At 36.0% G+C, this 23,230-nt stretch overlaps 1 protein-coding gene and 1 long non-coding RNA gene across 7 annotated transcripts in view; both read left to right on the forward strand.

Annotated features, from left to right (window-relative positions):
* Positions 1–7,735, forward strand: part of LOC116555525 — a 15,478-nt gene extending 7,743 nt beyond the window's left edge. Inside the window, exon 3 of the long non-coding RNA XR_004270569.1 lies at positions 7,309–7,735. This is a non-coding gene — a long non-coding RNA (uncharacterized LOC116555525). The remainder of the gene's footprint in view (positions 1–7,308) is intronic.
* Positions 1–23,230, forward strand: part of ITPR2 (inositol 1,4,5-trisphosphate receptor type 2) — a 492,164-nt gene that overhangs the window by 380,607 nt on the left and 88,327 nt on the right. For all 6 annotated transcript variants that reach the window (XM_032284102.1, XM_032284097.1, XM_032284122.1 and 3 more), the window contains 3 exons: positions 7,742–7,849; positions 13,459–13,651; positions 16,099–16,224. In XM_032284102.1, coding sequence (XP_032139993.1) covers positions 7,742–7,849; positions 13,459–13,651; positions 16,099–16,224 — 427 coding nt within the window. The remainder of the gene's footprint in view (positions 1–7,741; positions 7,850–13,458; positions 13,652–16,098; positions 16,225–23,230) is intronic.

Genomic DNA, 23,230 nt, shown 5'->3' on the forward strand with positions numbered 1-23,230 from the left:
GTGTGTGTGTGTGTGTGTGTGTGTGTGTGTGTGTGTGTGTGTGTGTGAGAGAAATGTGGGAAAGCTGTCTTGAGATCTTATGATTTCCTTTAGGTCTGTGGTCTTTTGGTCTGGTGGTCCGTGAATCCTCCAGAGCTGTCTTGCAAGGTACTCAAGAGTTGGTGCTGTCTCTTCCCCAGGTTTGTATGGATTTCCTGGGATGATCGCCCCTATTTTTTCTGTCCACTACCACGTTTTCCTCCTGGCTGTGCTTTCTTTAAGTCTTTCTCTTTAGATTCTAAAAAAGCTATTTTGAAAGTTCGGAAACATGAACATTGCTTCTTTCTCTTTCCATTCCAGTTATATACCAAAATCTGCTCAAGACAATATGGACAACTCTGTTTGACTAGGGAACAAGGATGCTAAGAAAGAAAGAAGGATAATAATTAACTTTCCAAGAAAGACAGATTTGTTACCTTTTCTAAGTAATCCATTCCATTGTACTGTTTGGTGGGGCATCAGGACTTTCATCTGCTTCCCATAGCCCATCTCATACCCTTCCCCATTTTCTTTCCTGACTTTTCCCTCCCCCTCCACTTTAAGGTTCTCAGCCCCTCCAGAAACTACTATTTCCTTCTTGAGAAAAGAGTGCATACAGCCCATCATGTGTCTTCTAGATTGCTTAGCTTCAGTCTTATGCTGGATTTTCCTGGTGGTTTCTGGCTGCCTCAATTCTGCTGACTAAAGTGGGGAGAATGTACTCCTCTCTGCTAGGAATTCCTGAAACTGATCTTCTTCTAAAGTGGTCTAAGTACCAAATATTCACCTGCCACAGTGAATATTTTCTGGCTGAGACCACACAGTTGAGTCTCAATTGGGAAAGCCTTTTGTTTCTCACATGACTCTGACCCTACTACTAACAGAGTAGTAATTATGGCATCAATGTTCGGGAAGACTACTTATTTCTTTTTTGGTCTGTGTTCTTTATGAAGGACCTCACAGTACTGCAAGGCGCTCTGGACAGATGGTACCACACCCAAATGGATCCTGTCTTGTCCCCAAATTCCTTTTTTAATAGAAAGGAAATCTTGCCACAATCAAGAGAAAAATTCCTTGGTGGTTTGTAGCAACTTCCTAGGGCTGCCATAACAAATGTCCACAACTTGGAAACTCACAATGACAGACATTTCTTGTCTCACGGTTCTGGAGGCTGAAAGTCCTAAGTCAAGGTGTTGGCAGGGCCATGCTCTCTCTGAAGATCCTCAAGGAGGATCCTTCCTTGCCTCTTTTCAGTTTCTGGTGTTTGCCAGCAGTTTTTGGCATGTGCTGGCTTATATAACTCCAATCTCTCCTGTGTCTTTATGCGGCATTCTCCTTGTGCGTCTGACTGTGCCTGTATTTCCCTCTTCTTGTAAGGACTCCAGTCGTAGGATTAAGGCCCACCCTAATCCAGTGTGACCTCATTTAACTTCATCACATCTGCAAAGTCCTATTTCTGAACAAGATCACATTCATAGGTACCAGGGAATAGGATTTGAATATGTATATCTTTTTGGTTTGATTTGGACACAATTCAACCCACCACAGTGTTCTGTATGTGAACTCATCATACAGGCATTTAATGTGGCTCCAAATTCCCTTCTAGTTCTCTTTTCATTGCCCTTCCTCCGTGACTTGGCTCATGGGATCCCTCTCTCTATGCAGAATCACTTCCTCATGCCATCCTTTCTTCCTCCTTTCTACCTGGACATTTTATTCATTCTTCAAAACCTTTATCAGATGCGCTTCTTTCATGGTTCCTTTCCTAGTGCCAACAAATCGAATGTGATTCCTTATAATTCCGCCCTCACTTTTCCTTGTATTAATTACATGCCTATCATTGTTTTAATTACTCCAACTAGAAAGTAGGTTGCTTGAAAGAAGAAAATAAATCTTGCTCATCTCTATCATCCTACTGCTGTAGCTAAAACCGTGCTTTGCACATTACAGGGTTACAGAATCAGAGAAAAAAATAGATGTTTTGAAAACAGAATGCTTCCATATTTTGCATATTAGCATAGGTAAAACATTAGTTTTTGCCCCCTTTTGCTGATTTCTCTCTGCTTCAAATAGGAGTAGTGTTTGGCATAAAGGCATTGCATTATAATACAATTACCTGAATATACAAGGCAATTATTATGACTTCAGACTCCAGCTCACTTTGTCATCTTGGGAAGGCCAATTGCTATGTCACAGTTTTACCAATTAATAAAAGTTGAACTCATAAAAAAAATACAGATGAAAAGTACTAAGGAATAATTATTGATTATCATTGAAGTATAGTTTCTTGATTTTTTTTTTTACTCCATCCTTACTTGGACCCAAACTGAAATGAATATTAAAATCCTAGTGATAAGAGACAAATGTGAAATGGATAATAAAGGATACCACTAAAAATGAGAAGCCCAAGTCTATCATCTTTATTCCCCAATCTTGTATTCAAAAAACATATGGTGTTGCTCAAAGATCCTGCTGCAGGTTATATATGTTTATGTGTAAGGTTTGCACTTATGTGTCTAAATTTTATGAATACATAGATATATATGTTTTTATTCCTATTTAGTGATGCATCTGTATTTAAATTACAAGTGTGTCATGATTGATAATGATGTGTGATTTTCCTTTTGTCTTCAACATATGTGAAAGAATCTCTTGGTAATTTTTCCCTGTGGGGAACGTCTTTGCTTTTTCTTAAGGATGACTATCTACCAATGCTTTGGATCCCCGCCTCACAAATCTATATGCATGCACTATAACTACCCATGTATTCATTGCATTGTTATAAAACTTTAATATTATGATATGTAATAAATTATCTCAGGCCTAGTTTTTCTATTTATAATAATGACCTAATAAATGTTCCTTGTTGCTAAAATTCTTTTGAAACTAGATACTAACTGGTTAGGCATCATTTCCACACCATATGTAAAACAATTGCTACTATTTGGGCTCATAAAGATTGTTGTGGAATACAAGTATTTCTAAGATCCAGAGATTTCCAACCCATGACATTTCCCTTTTAACATTCAATGCAGTTGCCCAGGTTTAGAGTCTCATTATCATTCATATTGATTGTTGGTTGGTTTTCTGGACCATGTTTGTATAGTGACATCAGCTAATTTTGAGTTCTGTTGGGAGCATCTTTGTCAATAGTAAAGTTGGATATCCTAAGACAGCTGCCCTTGAATATCCTCATTAGCAGTTTTTCAGTTTTTAATTAGTATCTAAATTAGATTTCTTACTGTTACAACTCTCCACAGATGGGCCATACTTCTCCAGAAACTTACCAGATATTTCTACCTTTGGTTTCCAAAGCATATAGTAGTAAATGGTGCGATTGCTGCTTTGGATGTTGGGCTTTCTTATTTTAAAAAAGTCATATAAAAGACTATATGGCATGTAAAAGTGTGGAGTAGACAAATGTGGCTAAAGAGTCCATCACTAAGACAACTGAATGCCTTTGGCAGTGCATTCACTGTACAGAATATTTTAAATCAGATTGCATTTATAGGGGACTTTAAAAACTACTTTAAAAACTACTGAGCATATGTTAATTGGTCTCTGAGACATTGTATTGTGCTTCTATTAAACTGAATTTGGACTAGGAAAGCTCTGTATTGATATCAGTCATTTTTATGCATTTCACAATCATCAAGATATTTCTTAATTCTTTTGCATTTTGTTTATATAATAGGAATGTTATCCTTGCTTTATCATATAGGGATCCATTCAACATTGAGTACCCAGTAAAAGTGAAACTCACTTTAAAAAAACACAGATGAAAAGTACTAAGAAATAATTATTAGTGAATGTCATCAAAGTGTAGTTTCTTGATATTTTTTTTTTACTCATCCCTACTTGGACCCAAACTGAAATGAACATTAAAATCCTAGTGATAAGAAAATCAATGTGAAATGAGTAATAAAAGATGACACTAAAAAATGGCTATTTCCTTCTTCCAAATAGCTTACAATCTAACAGAATACATATGACTTCATAAATAACTATCAAACAAGAAAAAATATTAAAAAATTTTTTTCTACAAACACTGGAATTTGTACCATCATCTGATTTCTAATCAGATTTCTTTGCTCTTCTTCTCTACAGATGATGAAACCGAGAGATAATTCATTGAGGCTTAAGAGTTGTTGTCCACTTAAATGCATGAATATATGTTATTAACCCATTTCTTCATTGATTTCAACAAATATTTATTGAGCCTATTTTATGTACCAAGTTTTGGTTTTGGTGCTGAGAACAAAGAGATTAGTAAGAGCAGGACCTTTACTTGAGGATGTCACAGACCACTGGAGAGAAATAATAGTTACTCAGATACAATATGAGAAATTTCATTGTATAGATATGTGCAGGGCTATCAGAACACAGAACAGGGAGGAGCAAATAAGCCTCATTAGTCAAGACCCACTATTACAAGAAATATGAAAGATTCCCAGGTAGAGAAAAACAGTGCAGTTATTACTATTTTGTTTGTATTGCTCTTTTTAAATTATATATTTCAAAATTTCAAAGATATTTATATATGACAATTTAATCATGAATGAAAATATAATTCTAATACTTTGAACATGTAAAGGGAGGCCTAGGTGAGGTGTTTTTTTTTTTGTTTTTTTGTTTTTGAGTGCCTTTTAGAATGTCTCTTCTCTGCAACAAAACAAGAAAACAAGGCAAATGCAGTTTCATGTCATTAAGTCAACAGGAGAGAGAGAGGCCCACAAATGTTTCTGTTAAGCAAGATATACTAACTGAAATTGATTTGTATAGGTTTGTTCACTATTAATTAAATAAATATTACATAACACATTAAATAACATTATTGGTTTCTTAAAATAATTGTAGCAATTTTTGACCCTCTAAAGTGATTATAAAGAAGTAAAACCTTTTTAATAAATTAACTTATGAGAAATTATTCAAATTACTATTTCACCATGGGAGGCTATCAGTTATGTAAGATTTAAGGAGTTTCAGTATTTAAGTATCTCTCTTTTGTGTGTTCTTGACCTCACCCAATGAAATTACAGATCTCATTATTTACAGCTCTCTTCCTACTTCGTGCCTATACCCAGATAGCTGAATATTGCTGGAGGAAAACACACAAATATGCTTCCTGGCCTCCCTTTGAACATACATAAAGGAGACCCTTAAGGCTTCCTGGCAGTACTACTACATTTCCCGAGTCCATGTACTTTCCCTAGCTATTTTATAGCTACTTTTCATCAGTTATCCAACACCTCCTCTCTCATCCTCATTATCAGCTTCCTAATTCACTGAGAAAAAAAGTAACCAGAAAATAACTTCTCAGTGTTCCCATCATCACAACCACCCAACCTCCTGAATCTGTGCCCATATTCCCTGCTGTCTCTAATAGTGAATTTATTCCTAAGGCAAACCCCTCTGTAAATGTTCTAGATCATTCCACTCTCACCTGGTCAAGATGTTGCTCTAGCGAATATTCCTTTTCAAAATCAAACAAGCATGATGTTCTATTTTCCATATTTTAAAAATCCACTTTAACCCTGCCCTTTTGTCTAGCTACCATCCTATTTCTTGGCTCTCCCTTACAGTCCTCCCTGCAGTCCTCAATAGTTGCCTCTACTCACACTCCTTGTTTATACTTTCTCGCCTCCTATTCGTTTTAAAACTCACTACAATTAAGCTTTGGTATCCACCACTTCCTAAAACTGCTGCTGTGAAACTTGTCAGTGATTTCTGAGTTGCTAAACCAAATGACATTTCCCTGTCCTCATTTGATTGGACTTACCTGCCACATTTGACGCAGATAATCACTCCCTCCCTCTTGAAATTATTTCTTCATTTGGCTGCAAGACACCTGGCTGCGTGGGGTTTTGTTCCAACCTTGCTTAGCCAACTTTCTCAGTCTAATTTGCTGATGTCTTTTCTTTTCCTAATTGGAGTTCCATGGAGCTCTGTTTGCTGTCTAAGCTCACTTTTAGGTAATCTCAGTAAGGCTCATGACTTAAAATATCAGCCATATACTATCGACCCCTCCATGCACAGCTCCAGCCCTGACCTCTGCCCAGAATTCCTGACAAACAAATCCAACAGCCTGCTCCTCGTCAAAAGCTTCACATGTCCAAAACCAAACTCCTGATTTTATCCTGCTAAATGTACTCCAACTACATTTTTTCTTAGTGAATGACATTTCTAAATTATTAGTTGCTCAGGTCGAGAACTTTGGAGTCATCCTTAATTCTCTTTCTTTCATGCCCCAGATCCAATCAGTAAACAAATCATGCCAGTTTTGCCTTCAAGAACTGGCCACTTCTTAAAACATGCTAACGTACTTAAATGATTGCAATAATTTTATCCTTTCAAACTCATTGAGATTTTTAGAAACTCCTGTAAGTCACAACAAGTGTCATGACTATGGTTTGTAATAAAAATGTGTATAATTTAATTTAGTTGAACAAAAACGTAAATACAAAATAGGAAATGGTTTTCTTGAGTGATTGATAAATGACCCTGAAAACCAATTCTTAAATAATAGTTTTCAAAATAATTTGCTCTAGAGCAACATAATGAAATGAGTATTTAACTTACCAAATTATCACTTATAAGGATAATATTCATTTGGTTTTATAGGTTTTGAATTATTATTTAAAATTCATCTTCATGATTATAATCACAATTTATATTAAGATCTTGTGAATAATAGGAAAGCTTATTGCTCTATAATGTTGATAAAATACTGGCTCTACCATTTTCTAGCTATGTTATCACAAACAAGTTTCTTACACTCTCTGTGCTTCAATTTCCTCATCTGTCAATGGAATAATAAGAGTGCTTACCACTGGATTTCCTAGTAGGCTCAAATAAGATCATATACTTGAAGTGCTTAGAATTAGTGCCTGGCATGGAGTCAAGGCAGGCACTGTGCTAGGAATGAGAGTTCTATGGGAGATTCTGTTAGTAGAAGCCCTCAGGGAATTTAGGCGTTCATAGAATATTTGACAGGTGAAAGACATTGCAAGGTTTCAGGAATTGGTGAAGACAACTATAAAAGAGACATCTGAAGGCAACATGTATTACTAATCTACAAAGTGAGAGAACTAGCCAACAAATGCTGTAGATATTAAAGTGGGAGAGAAAGATCACCTCCACCACCAGCGGTTTAAAATGATTTATGGTGAAATGCTTGCTTTTTTAATGCCCAATTTCAATGACAATAAAATCAAGATCTATACCCAGAAAGCACTAATTTTGGCTTACAAAGCAGAAACATAGGATTTTATACCAAATACTGATGCAGAGCTTAGATTACATGATATAAGAGAAACTCTTCTGAAATACAAATACCTATTTATGTGTGTATAGGAAAAACACAAATTTATATTGTTCCCACTACTCACTGATTTATTGCACTGATGATCACTTTGTTTTTATGTGCATTTAGTTTAAATTTACTATAGGAAGTATTAATTATGTATCACTGTGAACACTTCTTCTTCCTGGTATAATCGTACATTTATTGAAGAGAAATTTAATCAACAAATAGTAACAGCTGATCATTGTGATTTCATTATCCGTGCCTTTCAAATACAGACATGCTTTCCTGAAGTATAACTAATCTTCCTTAACCCTAGGACTGTGAAGTTATGCATATAAGGAGACAAAGTTATTTCAAAGTTCGACCCCAGGAAAGAGAGAAAGAAGATCTAAAACCTTTACCTTTTCTCCCCTCTAGTTGGCCCGCCACAATAAACTATTGCAACAGATGCTCAAACCAGGATTGGATCCAGATGAAGGAGATGAAGCCTTAAAGTATTATGCCAACCACACTGCACAGATTGAGGTAACCATCTATTATTTATTGAAAGGTACCAACTGTGAAAAGATATGCTTACTTTCTATTTTAGACCATTTTCATTATTTTTTTTTCTAGAGCAACGAAGCAGAATTGAGTGGTTTAAACTGAAAAATATATAGTAAAAGGATGAGTGAGGAATGATTTATAGGAAACTAAGGTGTACATCTTTCAAAATTGTCTCTTTTTTACTAAAACCACATGTAAAATTTCTTTTGCAATTAATTTTTTTTTTAACCATAGAAGCAATCAATCATTGCAAAGTAATAGTGTTTGAGAGATGGGATTATTATAATAGAAGCCATCATTCAGAAAAATGTTTCTTTTTTAAAAAATTGTAGAAGGCTTATTAAAATAGAGATCTCCAAGTATTCACAAGTGGAGAAAACATGAAAGAAACTAATAAAGTTTCCATATTGATAGCATAATCTTGGAAAGGTCTAATGGTTTCCATTTTCAGTATACAGAAATTGATCTCCCTCCACCCTCATAAAAGGGATATTATTTAATGGTTGGTGGCAGTTCAGGAGGTGTGGGTCAAAATGGACTTATCATTTTGTGTTCTGAGACCCATCTGGCAGTCATTTACTAGCTATGATATCATTTTGACACTGGTTGGCTGAGCTAATCAGGCAGAAGTGAGCAGAGTAGTTGACGCTTGTCACTCCTGTAATTTACATTTATACATTCATTCATTTTGGCAGATATTTTTTTACTTTTCAGTAGAGTGCATGATGGGCATCACTGTATTCACTCTCAGGATATATAACCCCTACACGGTATTGTTTACTGCTGCCAAACCTTTGGAATAATGAGCATTATCACTTTGTGTCACAGAAATGGATACCTTGCTCACATTTGTAAACATTAATAGTACCACAGTTTTGGTGTTGGACTTGACTTAGTGGAACCCCTGAGCTGGACCAGAAGCAAAAACATTTCTATACAAATAGAAATAGGTCCTCAAACCATGAACGTCTTAAGGAAGATCCCAGAAGTCAAAGTACAGAGCTAGGAGATCAGAAGAGACCAGGGAGTAGCAGATAGAGTGATCAAGCCATGGAAAGAAGAAAGAGGTTTGGTTAATGTCTGCAAGAGATGGGAGCTGTTGCTTGATGTTGTTTTATTCACTCTAGCGTGAGGAGAGATTTAGCTATAAATACACACATTCAGTAAATGTTTACTGAGCACTTACTCTACCAATTCACACATATAGAAGATAATTCTGTGTAATAAGTATATAAACAAAGGGCCAAGGAAATGTAGAGAAAATAATAATTAGTGGTGCCTGAGTGATTTCAGGATAGATTTCACAGAGGAAGTTACCTTTAAGAATGTATTAAAGATTGAGTACAAGTTTCTCCTTCAGGATGGGGATTTCAGAAAGAAGAAAGTAAGTAAAGGGAAGGTATTAAAGAACAGAGGAAGGAGATGACTATTTTTAAAAGATCAATCTGGTTGCTGTTTGGAGACAGGACTAGAAAAGAGAGTGGGATAGAAAACATACATAGATCAGATAGGAAAATATTATAATAGCAAATGTGAGAGATGATATCAAAGATGGCTGGACTGGAAAATACATAAAGATACATAGATACAGTTACACATATACATATACATCTCTATATAGTTATATATAGATAGATAGGTGTTATATAAATACGTACACACACACACATATATATGTATATATATACATACTGACACGGCTTGAAGTTGAAGTTGAATTGCACATACTAGGAAAATCGTGTGGAAAAGGATGTCCTCTGGGCTACTGGTTTGAATAAATGAGCAGACGTTGGTGCCATATATGGGAATGCTACGAGAGAGTGAACTTCGGCAGCTAAAAGGTAGAAGAAGATTATTTGTTCATTATTGGATAGATTGAATTTGAGGTGACTTTGAATCATCCATGAAGTTAGGTATACAAGTCCAGGTTTCAAAGGAGTGGTCCAGGCTAATGATGTAAGTTCTTCTTATTGATCAGCTCTCGTGTTCATCGGAAGCCAGCTCACATGACCTACTCAGAGAAGCCTCCCTCCCTTCTCCAGGCATTTGTTAATTTCATTTCACTGTGTATGCTTCCACAGAACTTTGGTTATTCTGTTAGTTTAATTTTATCACATTGGAATATTGTTAGCTTCATATATGTCACTTCTCCTTTACTTGAGGCAGGGGACCGGTCTTGGTTATCAGACAAAACTGAACCCTATGTCTCAAACATAACCACAAGAATTAATGTTATTGAGAATAATAGTTTGCCTGCAAGTTATAGACTTTAAAACTCTGGGAAATAGGAGGGGCCTTGTGTCTAATCACCCATTTAAAAAGGAATTGCCGTGTAATGATCTGCTTCTGCTTTAAATTCTTCCTGTGATAGAGCTCTCACTACATCGGGAGGAAACTGATCTGATTTTGAACAACTCTAATAATTACAAACTTTTTTAAAAAAAAATAAAGTTAACATTAGCCCATTTTAATGTTTACATTCGGAACTTTTTCTTAAAATTTATACTTTGAGTTCTGGGGTACAGGTGCAGAATGTGCACGTTTGTTTCATAGGTATACCCACGCCATGGTGGTTTGCTGCATCCATCACCTCGTCATCTACATTAGGTATTTCTCCTAATGCTATCCCTCTCCTAGCCCCTCTCCCCATGACAGGCTCTGGGGTGTGATGTTCCCCTTCCTGTGTCCATGTGTTCTCATTGTTCAACACCCACTTATAAGTGAGAACATGTGGCATTTGGTTTTCTGTTTCTGTGTCAGTTTGCTGAGAATGTTGGTTTCCAGATTCATCCATGTCCCCGCAAAGGACATGAACTCATCCCTTTTTATGGCTGCATAGTATTTCATGTATTTTGCTACATTTTCTTTATCCAGTCTATCATGATGAGCATTTGGGTTGGTTCCAAGTCTTTGCTATTTTAAAAAGTGCCATAATAGACATACATGTGCATGTGTCTTTATAATAGAATGATTTATACTCCTTTGGGTATATACCCAGTAATGGGATTGCTGGGTCAAATGGTATTTCTATTTCTAGATCCTTGAGGAATCACCATATTGTCTTCCACAATGATTGAACTCATTTATACTACCACCAACATTGTAAAAATATTCCTATTTCTTCACATCTTCTCTAGCACCTGTTGTCTCCTTTTTAATGATCGCCATTCTAACTGGTGTGAGATGGTATCTCAATGTGGTTTTGATTTGCATTTCTTTAATGAGCAGTGATGATGAACTTTTTTTCATATGATTGTTGGCTGCATAAAAGTCTCCTATTGAGAAGTGTCTGTTCATGCCCTTTGTCCACTTTTTGATAGGGTTGTTTGTTTTTTTCCTGTAAATTTGTTTAAGTTTTTTGTAGATTCTGGATATTAGCCCTTTGTCAGATAGAGATTGCAAAAATTTTCTCCCATTCTGTAGGTTGCCTGTTCACTCTGATGATAGTTTGTTTTGCTGTGCAGAAGCTCTTAAGTTTAATTATATCCCATTTGTCAGTTTTGGCTTTTGTTGCCATTGCTTTTGGTGTTTTAGTCATGAAGTCTTTGCCCATGCCTATGTCCAAGTTTGGAACATTTTTCTCCTCTCAATATGATAACTTGACTCTAACATGTGAAGAGCCATCATGATTACTTAAATACAAGCTCTTACTCATTGGGGTTCATGTTTTTTTTTCCCCAACATGCCTTGCCTAAAGAGTGAATAAGCATTTGTTGAATAAATGTATTGAAAAATTACCCATCTTTGACTTTTTGCAGTTAGTACACCTCCATTTCCTTCACCAATCCCTCCAGTTTGTCCATGCTGTTGTAAAATATGACAGCCATAATCAAACATAAGATTTCATAAAGGGACTGAAATGCATGGCTTATAATAATCTAGACATGATTTCTTTGATGCACCTGAAATTTTTAAAAAAAATTTTTGACACTATTGGATCAAGTAAACCTTTTTTCTTCACACATGGTTGCCTGTCATTCCAAATGTGTCAAATTATTTTGTACAATTGATTTTTGTAACCTATATGCAGGAATTTTTATTTACCCCGACTAAATTTCATGTTATTTGCTCTATGACGGTATTCTAGTATGCAATTGAATATATCACATATCATTTAGGATACCTTCAGTTACAAGTTTAATAAAATACCACACTGACAGTTGTTTAAACAGTAAAATATTGCTTTATGGGAAGTCTAGAGTACCAGTAGTTCTATAATTGATTCAATGATTCAGTGATGTCTTAAAACATGCAGATCCTTCACATCTTTATACTAGGTTTCTTATCATGCTGATACTCTCTCACCTCATGGTTGCAAAATGGCTGCTAGAGTTTCAATCATCCTGCCCTTAAACCCTTTTGTTCTAAGCAAGAAGAAAAAGGATAGAGACAAACCAAAAAACAAACCAAAAAAAATTCTTTTATTTTTATATATTTGGTTATTGTTGTTTTCTTTGTCTCTTGTGGCTCTCTGCTTTTACCAAGAAACAAAATCTTTCCTGGAAGCCGTTTTAGGAGATTTCTCTTTATGCCTCATGGCCCATGACCACCACCGCACCAGTAAATGCAAAGGGAAAGAGAATTACTCTTTTGAGTTAAGCCAATCCTTATTCATTCCTGAGAACTGGGCACTGTACATAAATATGAACCTTGAAATTTAGGCTACATAAACCATAACAAATAAGGGAGGCTCAAAATGATGAGTATTTAAATATGGATATATGTTTACATGGATATTGTACCTAAAAAATGTGTGTTGCCATGAATAAGAGAACATTTTAATGATAAAAAGCACTTTTCTCTGTAGAGTTCAGACCACATAATGTTGAGTATATCACTTGTTATCCAACAGCCCCTTTTAGGACAAGGAGGCTAAGAACAAAATACACACAGTATAAGTGCTATGTTTAAGGCTACCCAGCCAATCACTTTCTAATTAAGACTGTCTTAGTTTTAGGATGTACTTCATGAAAATATATATGGGTGACAGAAATGTAATGCTAAGTCAGAAAGAATAAAAGGTTTTAGTTTTTGTTATTTAAAGCAAAGTGTAGCGTTTAGGATATATTAGTCAATTAATTTCTCTTATTTAAAGAGAAAAATGCAAAACAGTAAAGTAAAAAAGGATTCTTTTAGATATTTCAAGTTGGCACATTTTTTCACAACTGAATTCATTAAACATCGTCAGTAAATTCATGTTAAAACCAAAAACAAGCCCTGGCACAGTGGCTTATGCATATAATCCCAACACTTTGGGAGGTCAAGGCGGGTGGATCACCCGAGGTCAGGAGTTTGAGACCAGCTTGGCCAACATGGTGAAACCCCATGTCTACTAAAAATAAAAAATTAGCTGGGTGTGGAGGTATGCACCTGTAGTACCAGCTACTTGGGAGGCTGAGGCAGGAGAAGAACCCCAGATGCAGAGGTTGCAGTGAACTGAGATCATGCCACTGTACTACAGCCTGGGCAACAGATTGAGACTCTGTCTCAAAACAAAACAAAACAAAACAAATGAAACAAAAAAACAAAAATAAGTCTAAGGCTGAGGTGACCAAATGTCTAAAAACAATACAAATTAATGTTTTCAGATTGTTCGGCATGATAGGACAATGGAACAAATCGTTTTTCCTGTCCCCAATATATGTGAATACCTCACTCGAGAATCCAAGTGCCGTGTGTTCAATACAACTGAAAGAGATGAACAAGGAAGTAAAGTGAATGACTTTTTCCAGCAAACAGAAGATCTCTATAATGAAATGAAGTGGCAGAAGAAAATCAGGAGTAAGTACAATAAACTGAAATGGTTAGTTTTGTGCATAGTGGTCGATAATTTGATACTTTGGGACAAACGATGCAGTTCGTTTAAATTGTTTTGTTAATTTCTTGCCAGTCTGATATTATTGAAGTCACTTGCAGGCTTAAGGTGTCCGCTTAGTCTACCACTGGAGCCAAGACACCTGCAGCTTAATGAAAACAGAGAGCCCTAATTAATTACATCATCTCTTCGTGGTGATCCTATTTTTTAATAAATATTATGAAATGCAGGGTTGCAAGTGTACATTTCAAATATTGAACAGCTGCAGGTTTGAAGTCCGTGAATGGGCCTTGACTGGCGTATCAGTGAATAGGATTGAGAGACATCGTCTCTGGTGCACCATTCCTCTATTGTCCTGTGATTGAGGGGATTGTTTCATGTTTTGCTGAGTGTAATTCTTTCTCTGAATGTATCTTTACCTCCCCAAATCAAACAAGCTGTACATTTCGTGACACTTTTGTTTAAATAGAGCAATGTTATAATATTACAGTTAAAAATCAGCTTAGTACAGTTCCCATGATTTATCTATTAGGTTCCAAGTCTATTAGGAAACACTGCATTTTAAAATTTTAGAAATTTTAAATAAACTTTATTTTCCAAGATAAGAGATCTCATGAGTTTTTCATAAAGTTCAATGGGCGAAATTCTTGAGTAGGTCTTTTTTGGTCCCTTGGAGTTTTCTAGACAAACAGGATATGTTCTCAGTACTTCTATTTGATAGTATTTCATTATGCTAGTTTTCAGGAACTATAATGGGTATGATTTATGAATTTGAGTGCTGCTTGAGAAATATCATCTATAGGAGTGTGGCGTGCATTTTTAGGCTTTTAAAACAGTTTTTTTTTTTTTTAATTAAAATTACTCTCCCTTAGCATTTTACCATGTAGAGCCTTATGGAATTCAGTGAAAATTTTGGGTGTCCAAAATACATGTGAAGACACTATTTTATTTGGAGCATTTAAAAAACGTGTATTTTCTCCTTGACAATAAATTGAATAATTAACTAGTGCTGTGGTGGTGGGGGCGGGTCTGTGCTTTTAAAAAAATAGTTGTTTTGTCATTTACCAAAAATTAAATCTTAAAATAATTTTCAGTGCACATTTTACTTTAATATTTGGAAGCAGCTAATTATGAAGTTATAGGTAGAATCTAATTCATTTGGTGGATTTAATAGTGAAGATTTGTTGTTACAAATGCATGCATCAACATCTTCTAATTTTGTCTTAATAGTCTACCTTTAAAAACAAGGACTCCTAATTCAGGAATGATGGAGATGCAGATGTTTGTAGTTTAGGATACATTAGTCAATTAAATTTCATAGCTAATCATAGTATATTTCAGCATTGGAATGTTCCCTTCCAAGGGAAGGGAAACAAGATATGCTGAAGAGAAATACAGTTTGTAAGTAGGCAATAGGCACTAGGTTGAAATTCACAGGATCTATCTACAAATTTTATCATTTCCATTTGAAAATTGATGTGCCTTTGGCTTCAATTTTTTAAATCCTGGTGTTAAGTTTTTAAAAGTTAGAGAATGGACAAGACCTATAGGAGCCATGTGAGTGCCCAGTGCAGGTGAATAAATTTGGCTGTCATTCAAACTTAACATGGATTACAAATCTATTCAGTTACTTAACAGAGGTGGAAAGAACTGATTTTTTGGTTCATGTAAACTGTATTCGATTGACACATTTACTACCACATTTCTGATGACAGACACACAGTCGTTTGCTGAATATATTCAGCAAAGCCTGTTCCACTTACTAGCAGTTTTTATTATAGTGCTCATTTTCTTCTGCTGTTTCAAACCCAATAAGTTCTTAGGAAGATTTAAGGTTTAAAATGTAGATAATATTATAAATTACTAGTTCCCAGTCAGGAATACTATGCCACTTGATTAGGTTTCATAGTTTCAGGTAACCGTGACTGTGTCATAGGAATTTTCGTTAGAAATATATCTGTGCTATGGGTTTGGAGTTTTTTTATTTGACTTTAAGACATGGGAGTGGGACCAATTTATCAATATTACCAAATTATATAAGGAAGTATATCATTTCATTAAAAGGGACCCAGGCTACTGTTAAACTGACTTCCCCCAACCTGCTCTGTGGATAGACAGAATTATTACAAAATCACTTTTTCTGACCACTTTTAGCAATTGCAAAATTTCTCACCCTTCTACAATAGTTTAGGTCTAAACTGGCTAAAGAATGAAAGAAGGAATCAAATAGAAGATTCCTTTATGGTTCTGATTGTTTTTAACAAACTTACTCAAGTCAAATATTTATTTAAATAGGTTTTTATAATAGTTTACAAAAATAGTGCATTTAGTAAAATACTATTTCGGTAAGCCTGATGTGTTGAAACCAAAATTTATTTTCCTGTTCTGTTCCTTTACGCTTCTTGCTTCCTAGATAACCCTGCACTGTTCTGGTTCTCGAGGCATATCTCTCTCTGGGGGAGCATTTCCTTCAACCTGGCTGTGTTCATCAATTTAGCTGTTGCTCTCTTCTACCCATTTGGGGATGATGGAGATGAAGGCAAGTGCTTGTTTTTCCTTAAATGATAAATGTTTTAAAGTTGCCACTTAACTATTTAGAGCTTCAAAATAAGAATAATTTCATTCCTGTTAAATGAATTTTTCTATACTTGTTGGAAGTAGAGTATGATAGTATGTATAATAGGTGGAAAAGTATGGTTAATAGAATTGTTATTTTTCAAAAAGCTCATATGCACAATTGTTATTAGGGCTATATTACATCTTGGCAAATAAAGCAATGAAGAGATTTGTTATTTCTACCTAATTATTACCCAAAATATTTTTATACTGTATCATCTCAATCATGCAAATGACAGTTCTGTGTCCAAATATTAATTGTTGTTACCTAAATACTAGCATTTATATTTTATTCTCTTTGTTTTCTGTCTTGTCTAAGGTATCTATAATGAGCATACATGTAACCTAAAAACAATTTTTAATTCTATAGGAAAGTCAGGAATTCTTAATAGAATTAAATTTTTGTCATCTCAGGTTTCAAAAGCAAACAGCATAAAACAATATAATAATAGGAAAATAAAGGATACTGAATATAAAACTAATATTATTAAGCTAATACAAAAGCAAAAACATGAGAAACTATACCATTTTAAGTGAAGTGAGAAATATAGGAGAAATATACTGAAGCATGAGACTTTGTGAAGTAAGTTTTGTGTAAGTTTGGTGGAGAGCATGGAAAATATGTTACAGGCTTGGGCTACAATCTGGTAAATAACTTTGGAATGGGCATAGAAAGAATGGCTTGGAAGAAAAGGTGAGAGAAATTGGCTAATAATAACTATGAAGTACTTTTGTGTCTCATTTCATAGGATAACTGTGGGAATTTAATGAGATGCTGTAGGTACAGCATTTAGAATAGTACCTGATAAACTTTAAACAAAGTTCAGTGGTGGTGGTGGCTGCTCTTTAAAAGGTACATATTTGTAGTACAGAAGGAAGCCTAGTGGAAAGACAGTATGATGAGAGTAACAGGTATTTCAGCCTATTTCAGATGAACTGGAGTGGGCAAGAAAGGAAATGGGAGTCTAAGAGTCATTTGCTGTTTTACAAGTTCATTACAGGTAACATAGATATCAAAGTTCTAAACTTTAGCTGTAATATGAGTGGTCATGAATAACCACTGTTTTTGGAAGGCATACCTATAATAAAATAAGAATATTAAGTAATGGAGTGGATGTGCAAGTTAAGTAACAGTGAAAATGTAGCAAATATTTGGCCATCCATTATAGAACAACTGCAAATACACCAGAAAGTAAAAACAGCTTTCTCTTCACTGTGTTTAGTCTTCTTTAGTGATCAACTCATAGCACAGAGGAATATAACTCTTGGGAGGAAAGAAGTCCAGCATGAAATGATAAATTAATATCTGCACACAGAATGCTGAAAAATTATAGAGTCCCAGTTAATAGAAGCATAAAGTCTTAGAAATGGAAGCAATTCTGGAAATCATCTAACACCAAGCACTCATTTGACAAATGAACAGATGCAAGCCCAGAAAGCCTAAAAAATGGCAGATATTAGAGTAGAAAGCTAACCATTTTGTGTACAATCTAGGACCTTTCTCCATGGATTGGAAGCGTGTCAATAACAGGTGCCCCTTCTTCATACAGGACCTAATTTCCCTTGAGTTCTGTTCCATGATATCCTTTTCTTGACCACCAGAGCCAATGTATGTAGCCTCTGCTGCCACCTATTGTACATGAAATATAATGGTGATGGGAAATGTCACCCCTCTGGGCAGTTGCTCTTTACTTATTCAGGAGAAGCAGAACACATGGTATCTGTAGTACTTGCCTGGCCAATAAGAGTTGTAATAGTAATACTGATAATAATAACAGCAGCAGATATTGTTCACCACTTAGATAGGGTCAGGCAAAATGCTAAGCACCTCAGATACATTTCACTTCATCTACCTGACAAATCTGTATTCTGTATAAGGAGAAAGAATATTCTTATGGATGAAGAAACTGAGGCTGAAGATTTGCCTGGTAATTAGAATCCAAAAATATGTATTTTTAAAAAAATAAGCTCACTATTGCTGGTGTACTTGGTCCTTGAACAAGGACTTGAAACTACCTATGTTGGAGGACTTGGAATAAATCTCAGACAGAAATAGGACTAACAAATGCAAGACTGGAAGAGATGGTGCTTCATCATCAGGTGCAGATGCAGACTTTACTTCTCGAAAAGGACTGGATAGGAGTTAACAGCAGTAACCAAGGTAAAGGCTCAGCTTAGGATATCTAAGTGGATGAGGTGCTTAGAGGGAAGGAAAGGCATGGGCTGCCATTTTGGCAGTATCAAACCCAAGGCTGTGTCTGGGTCATCTGGTTACAGTTCTGGATGAGTTAATTCATTATAGCTCCATGAATAAGGTTAACATTTTGGTCAGGATTTGCTTATTCTTAATCTGTTACACACTGCATGGCTAGGAATGCTGAGGAAACAGAGCTAAGACTCATACACACACTTGGCCATCAGAATTGTCTGGAGAAGGAAAACTCTGTGCTGGAGGTAAAGGTTCTCTGATGCTGGATTTGGTCAAACAGGCTGAACAACTGTATGCCCGGGTCACTATGAAGGGACTTAGAGATGGGTGAGATTAAAGATAGATTAAAATTCCTTCAAGAAGTGCTTTAAAATGATGGAGACGTGTCAGAGAACACAGGTTCCAACATGAAAGGTCTCCAGGTGGTCAAATATGAGAAAATTTTGAGGAAAAGATTATTGACAGTGATACACTATCTCCCATAGAATAAAATAAGAATCCAGGAATTCCTATTGATAGTGGGAAGAGAAAGCTCTTTTTTTTTTCCCATTTATTTATTTTATTGCATTTTAGGTTTTGGGGTACATGTGAAGAACATGCAATATTGTTGCATAGGAACACACATGGCAGTGTGATTTGCTGCCTTCTTCCCCATCACCTACATCTGACATTTCTCCCCTTGCTATCTCTCCCCAGCTTCCCACCCCCCACCCTCTCTCCCCTGTTTCCCCACAACTGACCCCAATGTGTAGTGCTCCCCTCCCTGTGTCCATGTGTTCTCATTGTTCAACACCTGCCTATGAGTGAGAACATGCGGTGTTTGATCTTCTGCTCTTCTGTCAGATCGACTGGATAGGGAAAATGTGGCACATATACACCATGGAATATTATGCAGCCATCAAAAACGATGAGTTTGGGTCCTTTGTAGGGACATGGATGAACCTGGAAACCATCATTCTCAGCAAACTGACAGAAGAGGAGAAAGCTCTTTTTGTCAATAATTGTATTCCAGTTAATAAAGTGTAGACAGAATGATGGAAATAGAATGTTACCATTTGGCAAACATCACAGTAGTAAAATTATCAGTACTGTAGATGCTGAAATTAATGGGTGACTATATGATGAAAAGTATATAACCTATATATAATGTACAAGTCTCTCCCCACAATATACTTAATTGTGAAAGGAAAAATAATAACTATAAACTGGGGGAAATAACTTTAAATGATCAGCATTAATGATACCAGTAATGAGACCCAGCAACATCGTGTGCCTCCTGGTACAATCACTGACCAGGATGTAACATCATTTTCCAAAAATGAATAAACTGAGAAAATTTCAGACAAACCCCAAATGAGGGATATGCTACAAAATAATTGGCCAGTACTCATCAAAGTTATCAACCTTATGAAAGACAATAAAAGATTGAGGAACTATCCAAATTAAGAGACTAAAGAGACATGACAACTGAATCCCATGTGTGACCCTGGTTCAGAATAAGGACATAAATTGGGAAATTGGCCAATTTTGACTAGATAGATGATTAAAGTGGTCTATCAATGTTAATTTCCTGATATTGATCATTGTAGTTATATAAGATGTTGACATTTGGGGAATCTTGGGAAAGGATAAAGTTAAAAAAGAAAAAATAATAAATGTAAAGATTCTGTCCAACCCTGAAGTTCCTTGACTCAATATAGAAGTTGATTATGAAATAACCTGGTAAGTCTTGGACCAGAAAAAGACCTCTATGCCACCCTTCTAACCTCAGACCCTAATACATGCTATTCCCAATGTGGTGGTGAGAACAGAGGGCCTGGCAAAGGGAATGAGCTGTGTATGCATCCTCCAGGTATATTTCCCAGTCTGAACGCCTGAACTACTAGGAGTTTCTTGTGCCCGAATATTTGGTTCACACTTGGGTTTCATTATTAACTGAGAGAGTAGTTTTCCTCCTCAACCAGGTAATGGGGTACAATAACTAAAGGGAGACAGTTATGGGAGAGAGAACTCTCAGAGGACCAGCCTGTTGCACATTCTTCACCCTCTACTGCAGATTTAATTGCCAGGCTTTGAAGAGCTTGGTTTGAATTTGTTCAGGACTCCAGGGCTTATTTTTTATGGTGAAGGTTTTGGTTTTGGTTTCTTTGTTTGGGTGATTGGTTTTCATGGCTGTTTGTTTGTTTAACATATGCTTCTCTAGAAAAGAAACGTGCCATCATTGAGGAATGAGGCTATGCTGGTTGTGAATGAAGCAGCAGCTGCTGATGCTGGGAATCTCCTGGATGTCCACTCAGAAGCTGACAGTTGCCATGCTAGCTTTCCCTACCCTGGATTTCATTTGGCAAAGGCAGACTAGTTAGTGGAGAAAATTGATGCCGTGGGAACGTTTTATATCAAGATAGCATGTGATTTAAAAAAAATTATATTAAAATTTGTAGTGTAACTCTTTTTTTCCCTCAAGTGCTTTGTGTTAAAGAAAATGAGTTCTTCATGGTGATTTCAATTCCTTCAACTTAACTACTGATGGAGTGCCACCATGTGCCAGCCACTGTGCTAGGCCCTAAAAATAGAAAGATCAGTAAACTTGTCCTTGCCCTCAAAGAATTCACAGTCTAATTAAGGGACAAAAAATGAATAAGGCACAATAGTAAAGACCACCTAGGGATTTATGAGTGGATACCTACTTTAGCTGGACTGAGGTAGAGGAAACTCTCATGAGGCTACTTGGAAGGCAGAGGAATGGAGAGAAACAAGGAAGTAAGAAGCAGCATGTTCTGCACAGGAAACTATAGAGTCTGCATGAGGTAGATAGCAGAGTTCCAGTGTGTGAACTGGATTGAAGTTTGCAATTTTGCTTTCTGAATTTTCTTTTATAAAGGATAAACTTCATACTTTCTAAAATTTAAAAATGTATAGGATAAATTATAAAATTTTTATATTAAAATAATATCATGCTTATTATAGAAAATGGATACATATATAAAGCATTAAGCAGAGAAAATGCTCCTCCCTTTCCACCATTAATGGGTAAAGAATGACTTTGAAAATCTGTACTGTTGGCTGGGTGAGGTGGCTCAGGCCTGTAATCCCAACACTTTGGGAGGCCAAGGCAGGTGGATCACCTGAGGTCAGGAGTCTGAGGCCAGTCTAGCCAATAGGGTGAAACCCTGACTCTACTGAAAATGCAAAATTTAGCCATGGTGGGGGTGCCTATAATCACAGCATCTTGGGAGGCTGAGGCTGGAGAATCACTTGAACCCGGAAGGCAGAGGTTGCAGTAGCTGAGATCATATCATTGCACTCCAGCCTGGCTGACAGAACAAGACTCAAAGAAAATCTATACTGTCTTCTCTAGAGTTTCTCAGAGAGACTTGAGTTCTTTTTTTTAGCATTGAATCTTTAGATAGAAACCAATATGATCATTCTTACAGAAGATAATTACAAACATCATTGTCAATAGCTGTTTTAAATAACTTTTAGGTTTATTCATTCCACAAATATATATTTAGTATGAACGTATGTGCAAGCTGCTATACTAGACACTTTTTGAGTCCTTTTCACAAAGGGATCGAACACCCAGTTTTAAGTGCATGACTATAATTTCTGTTTGATCAAGGGGAAATCTTGGCAAACCAGGTATTGTCTTAGAAAGAATAGTGAAGAGGTGGATAGCTTATCAGGAATTAGTGACAATGCACAATGTGAGTATTTATGCCAAATTATCCTAGAATAAGGATGTCACCAAGACATTGCTTATGAATTACACTGAAAAGTCAAATAACTGGCTCAAAGCTAAAAATGTGCCTTGTAGATATTGGTGAACTTAAAAGCTAAGCTCCGTGACTTGGGAAATAGATAACTGGAGACTTCTTTATTTACTCAAAACAAACTCACGGAATAGATTTTTGTTTATTTACTCAATCAACAAATTTTTGTTTGTTGTTGCATAACAGGCATGATGATAGGCCTAGAGATGGTCCTCACTCTTTTAGAATTTACATTCTGATGGAGTCTCAAGTCCCAATAAGCAAGAGAGAATGTTGAAGGCATTATTTACTCTATGGCTCTTATACAGCTGTGAGGTCAAGGCAGTTGGTGGTCAGCCTATATTTTGGTAGATGTAGAGCGCTTATAAGCCAACATCATCATAAACGTGAGTAGAGTACTTGTATGTTGGCACTGCAAGAAGACAGGAATTGAAGATAACTTTCAGAGCAGTTTACCCTTTTTCTTTCCCCATCTCCAAATTAATCTTATCAGATTATAAATTTGGTGAGGGGTAATATCAAATCTCTCTTCCCAAGCTCCTTTCATCATTGTTTGCTTTAGGAGACAGCATGATAAGAACAAACCTTGCAAAAGTAAACATGTCTTAAACGAGTGCTATTCATTATCTGATTTTTTGTTTGTCTTTTAACAGCTGACAGGATCTTTCTACCTATTTTTGAGATGTTGCATACACTATGAACTAACAGTTTATACAGAATTCATTAAAAGAGTCAGATAATCCCAGGGTTCTGATGACACTACAAAAGCTATGCACACCAAGCCCTTGAAGAGTTTTGCATGCAGTAGCAAATTTTATAAATAAAGATAAGAGGTGTGGTCAAAATAATAAGACAGTTATTGAATATTTGCCAGAGGACCTAGTGGAAAATCTCCATTTTGTTGTTTCCTTTCTATGTTAGCCTACAGACACGTGTTTGATGCCCCAGAG

This window comes from Sapajus apella, unplaced genomic scaffold (genome assembly GCF_009761245.1).
Source record: "Sapajus apella isolate SASKATOON/1434 unplaced genomic scaffold, GSC_monkey_1.0 scaffold2, whole genome shotgun sequence".
NCBI lineage: Eukaryota > Metazoa > Chordata > Mammalia > Primates > Cebidae > Sapajus > Sapajus apella.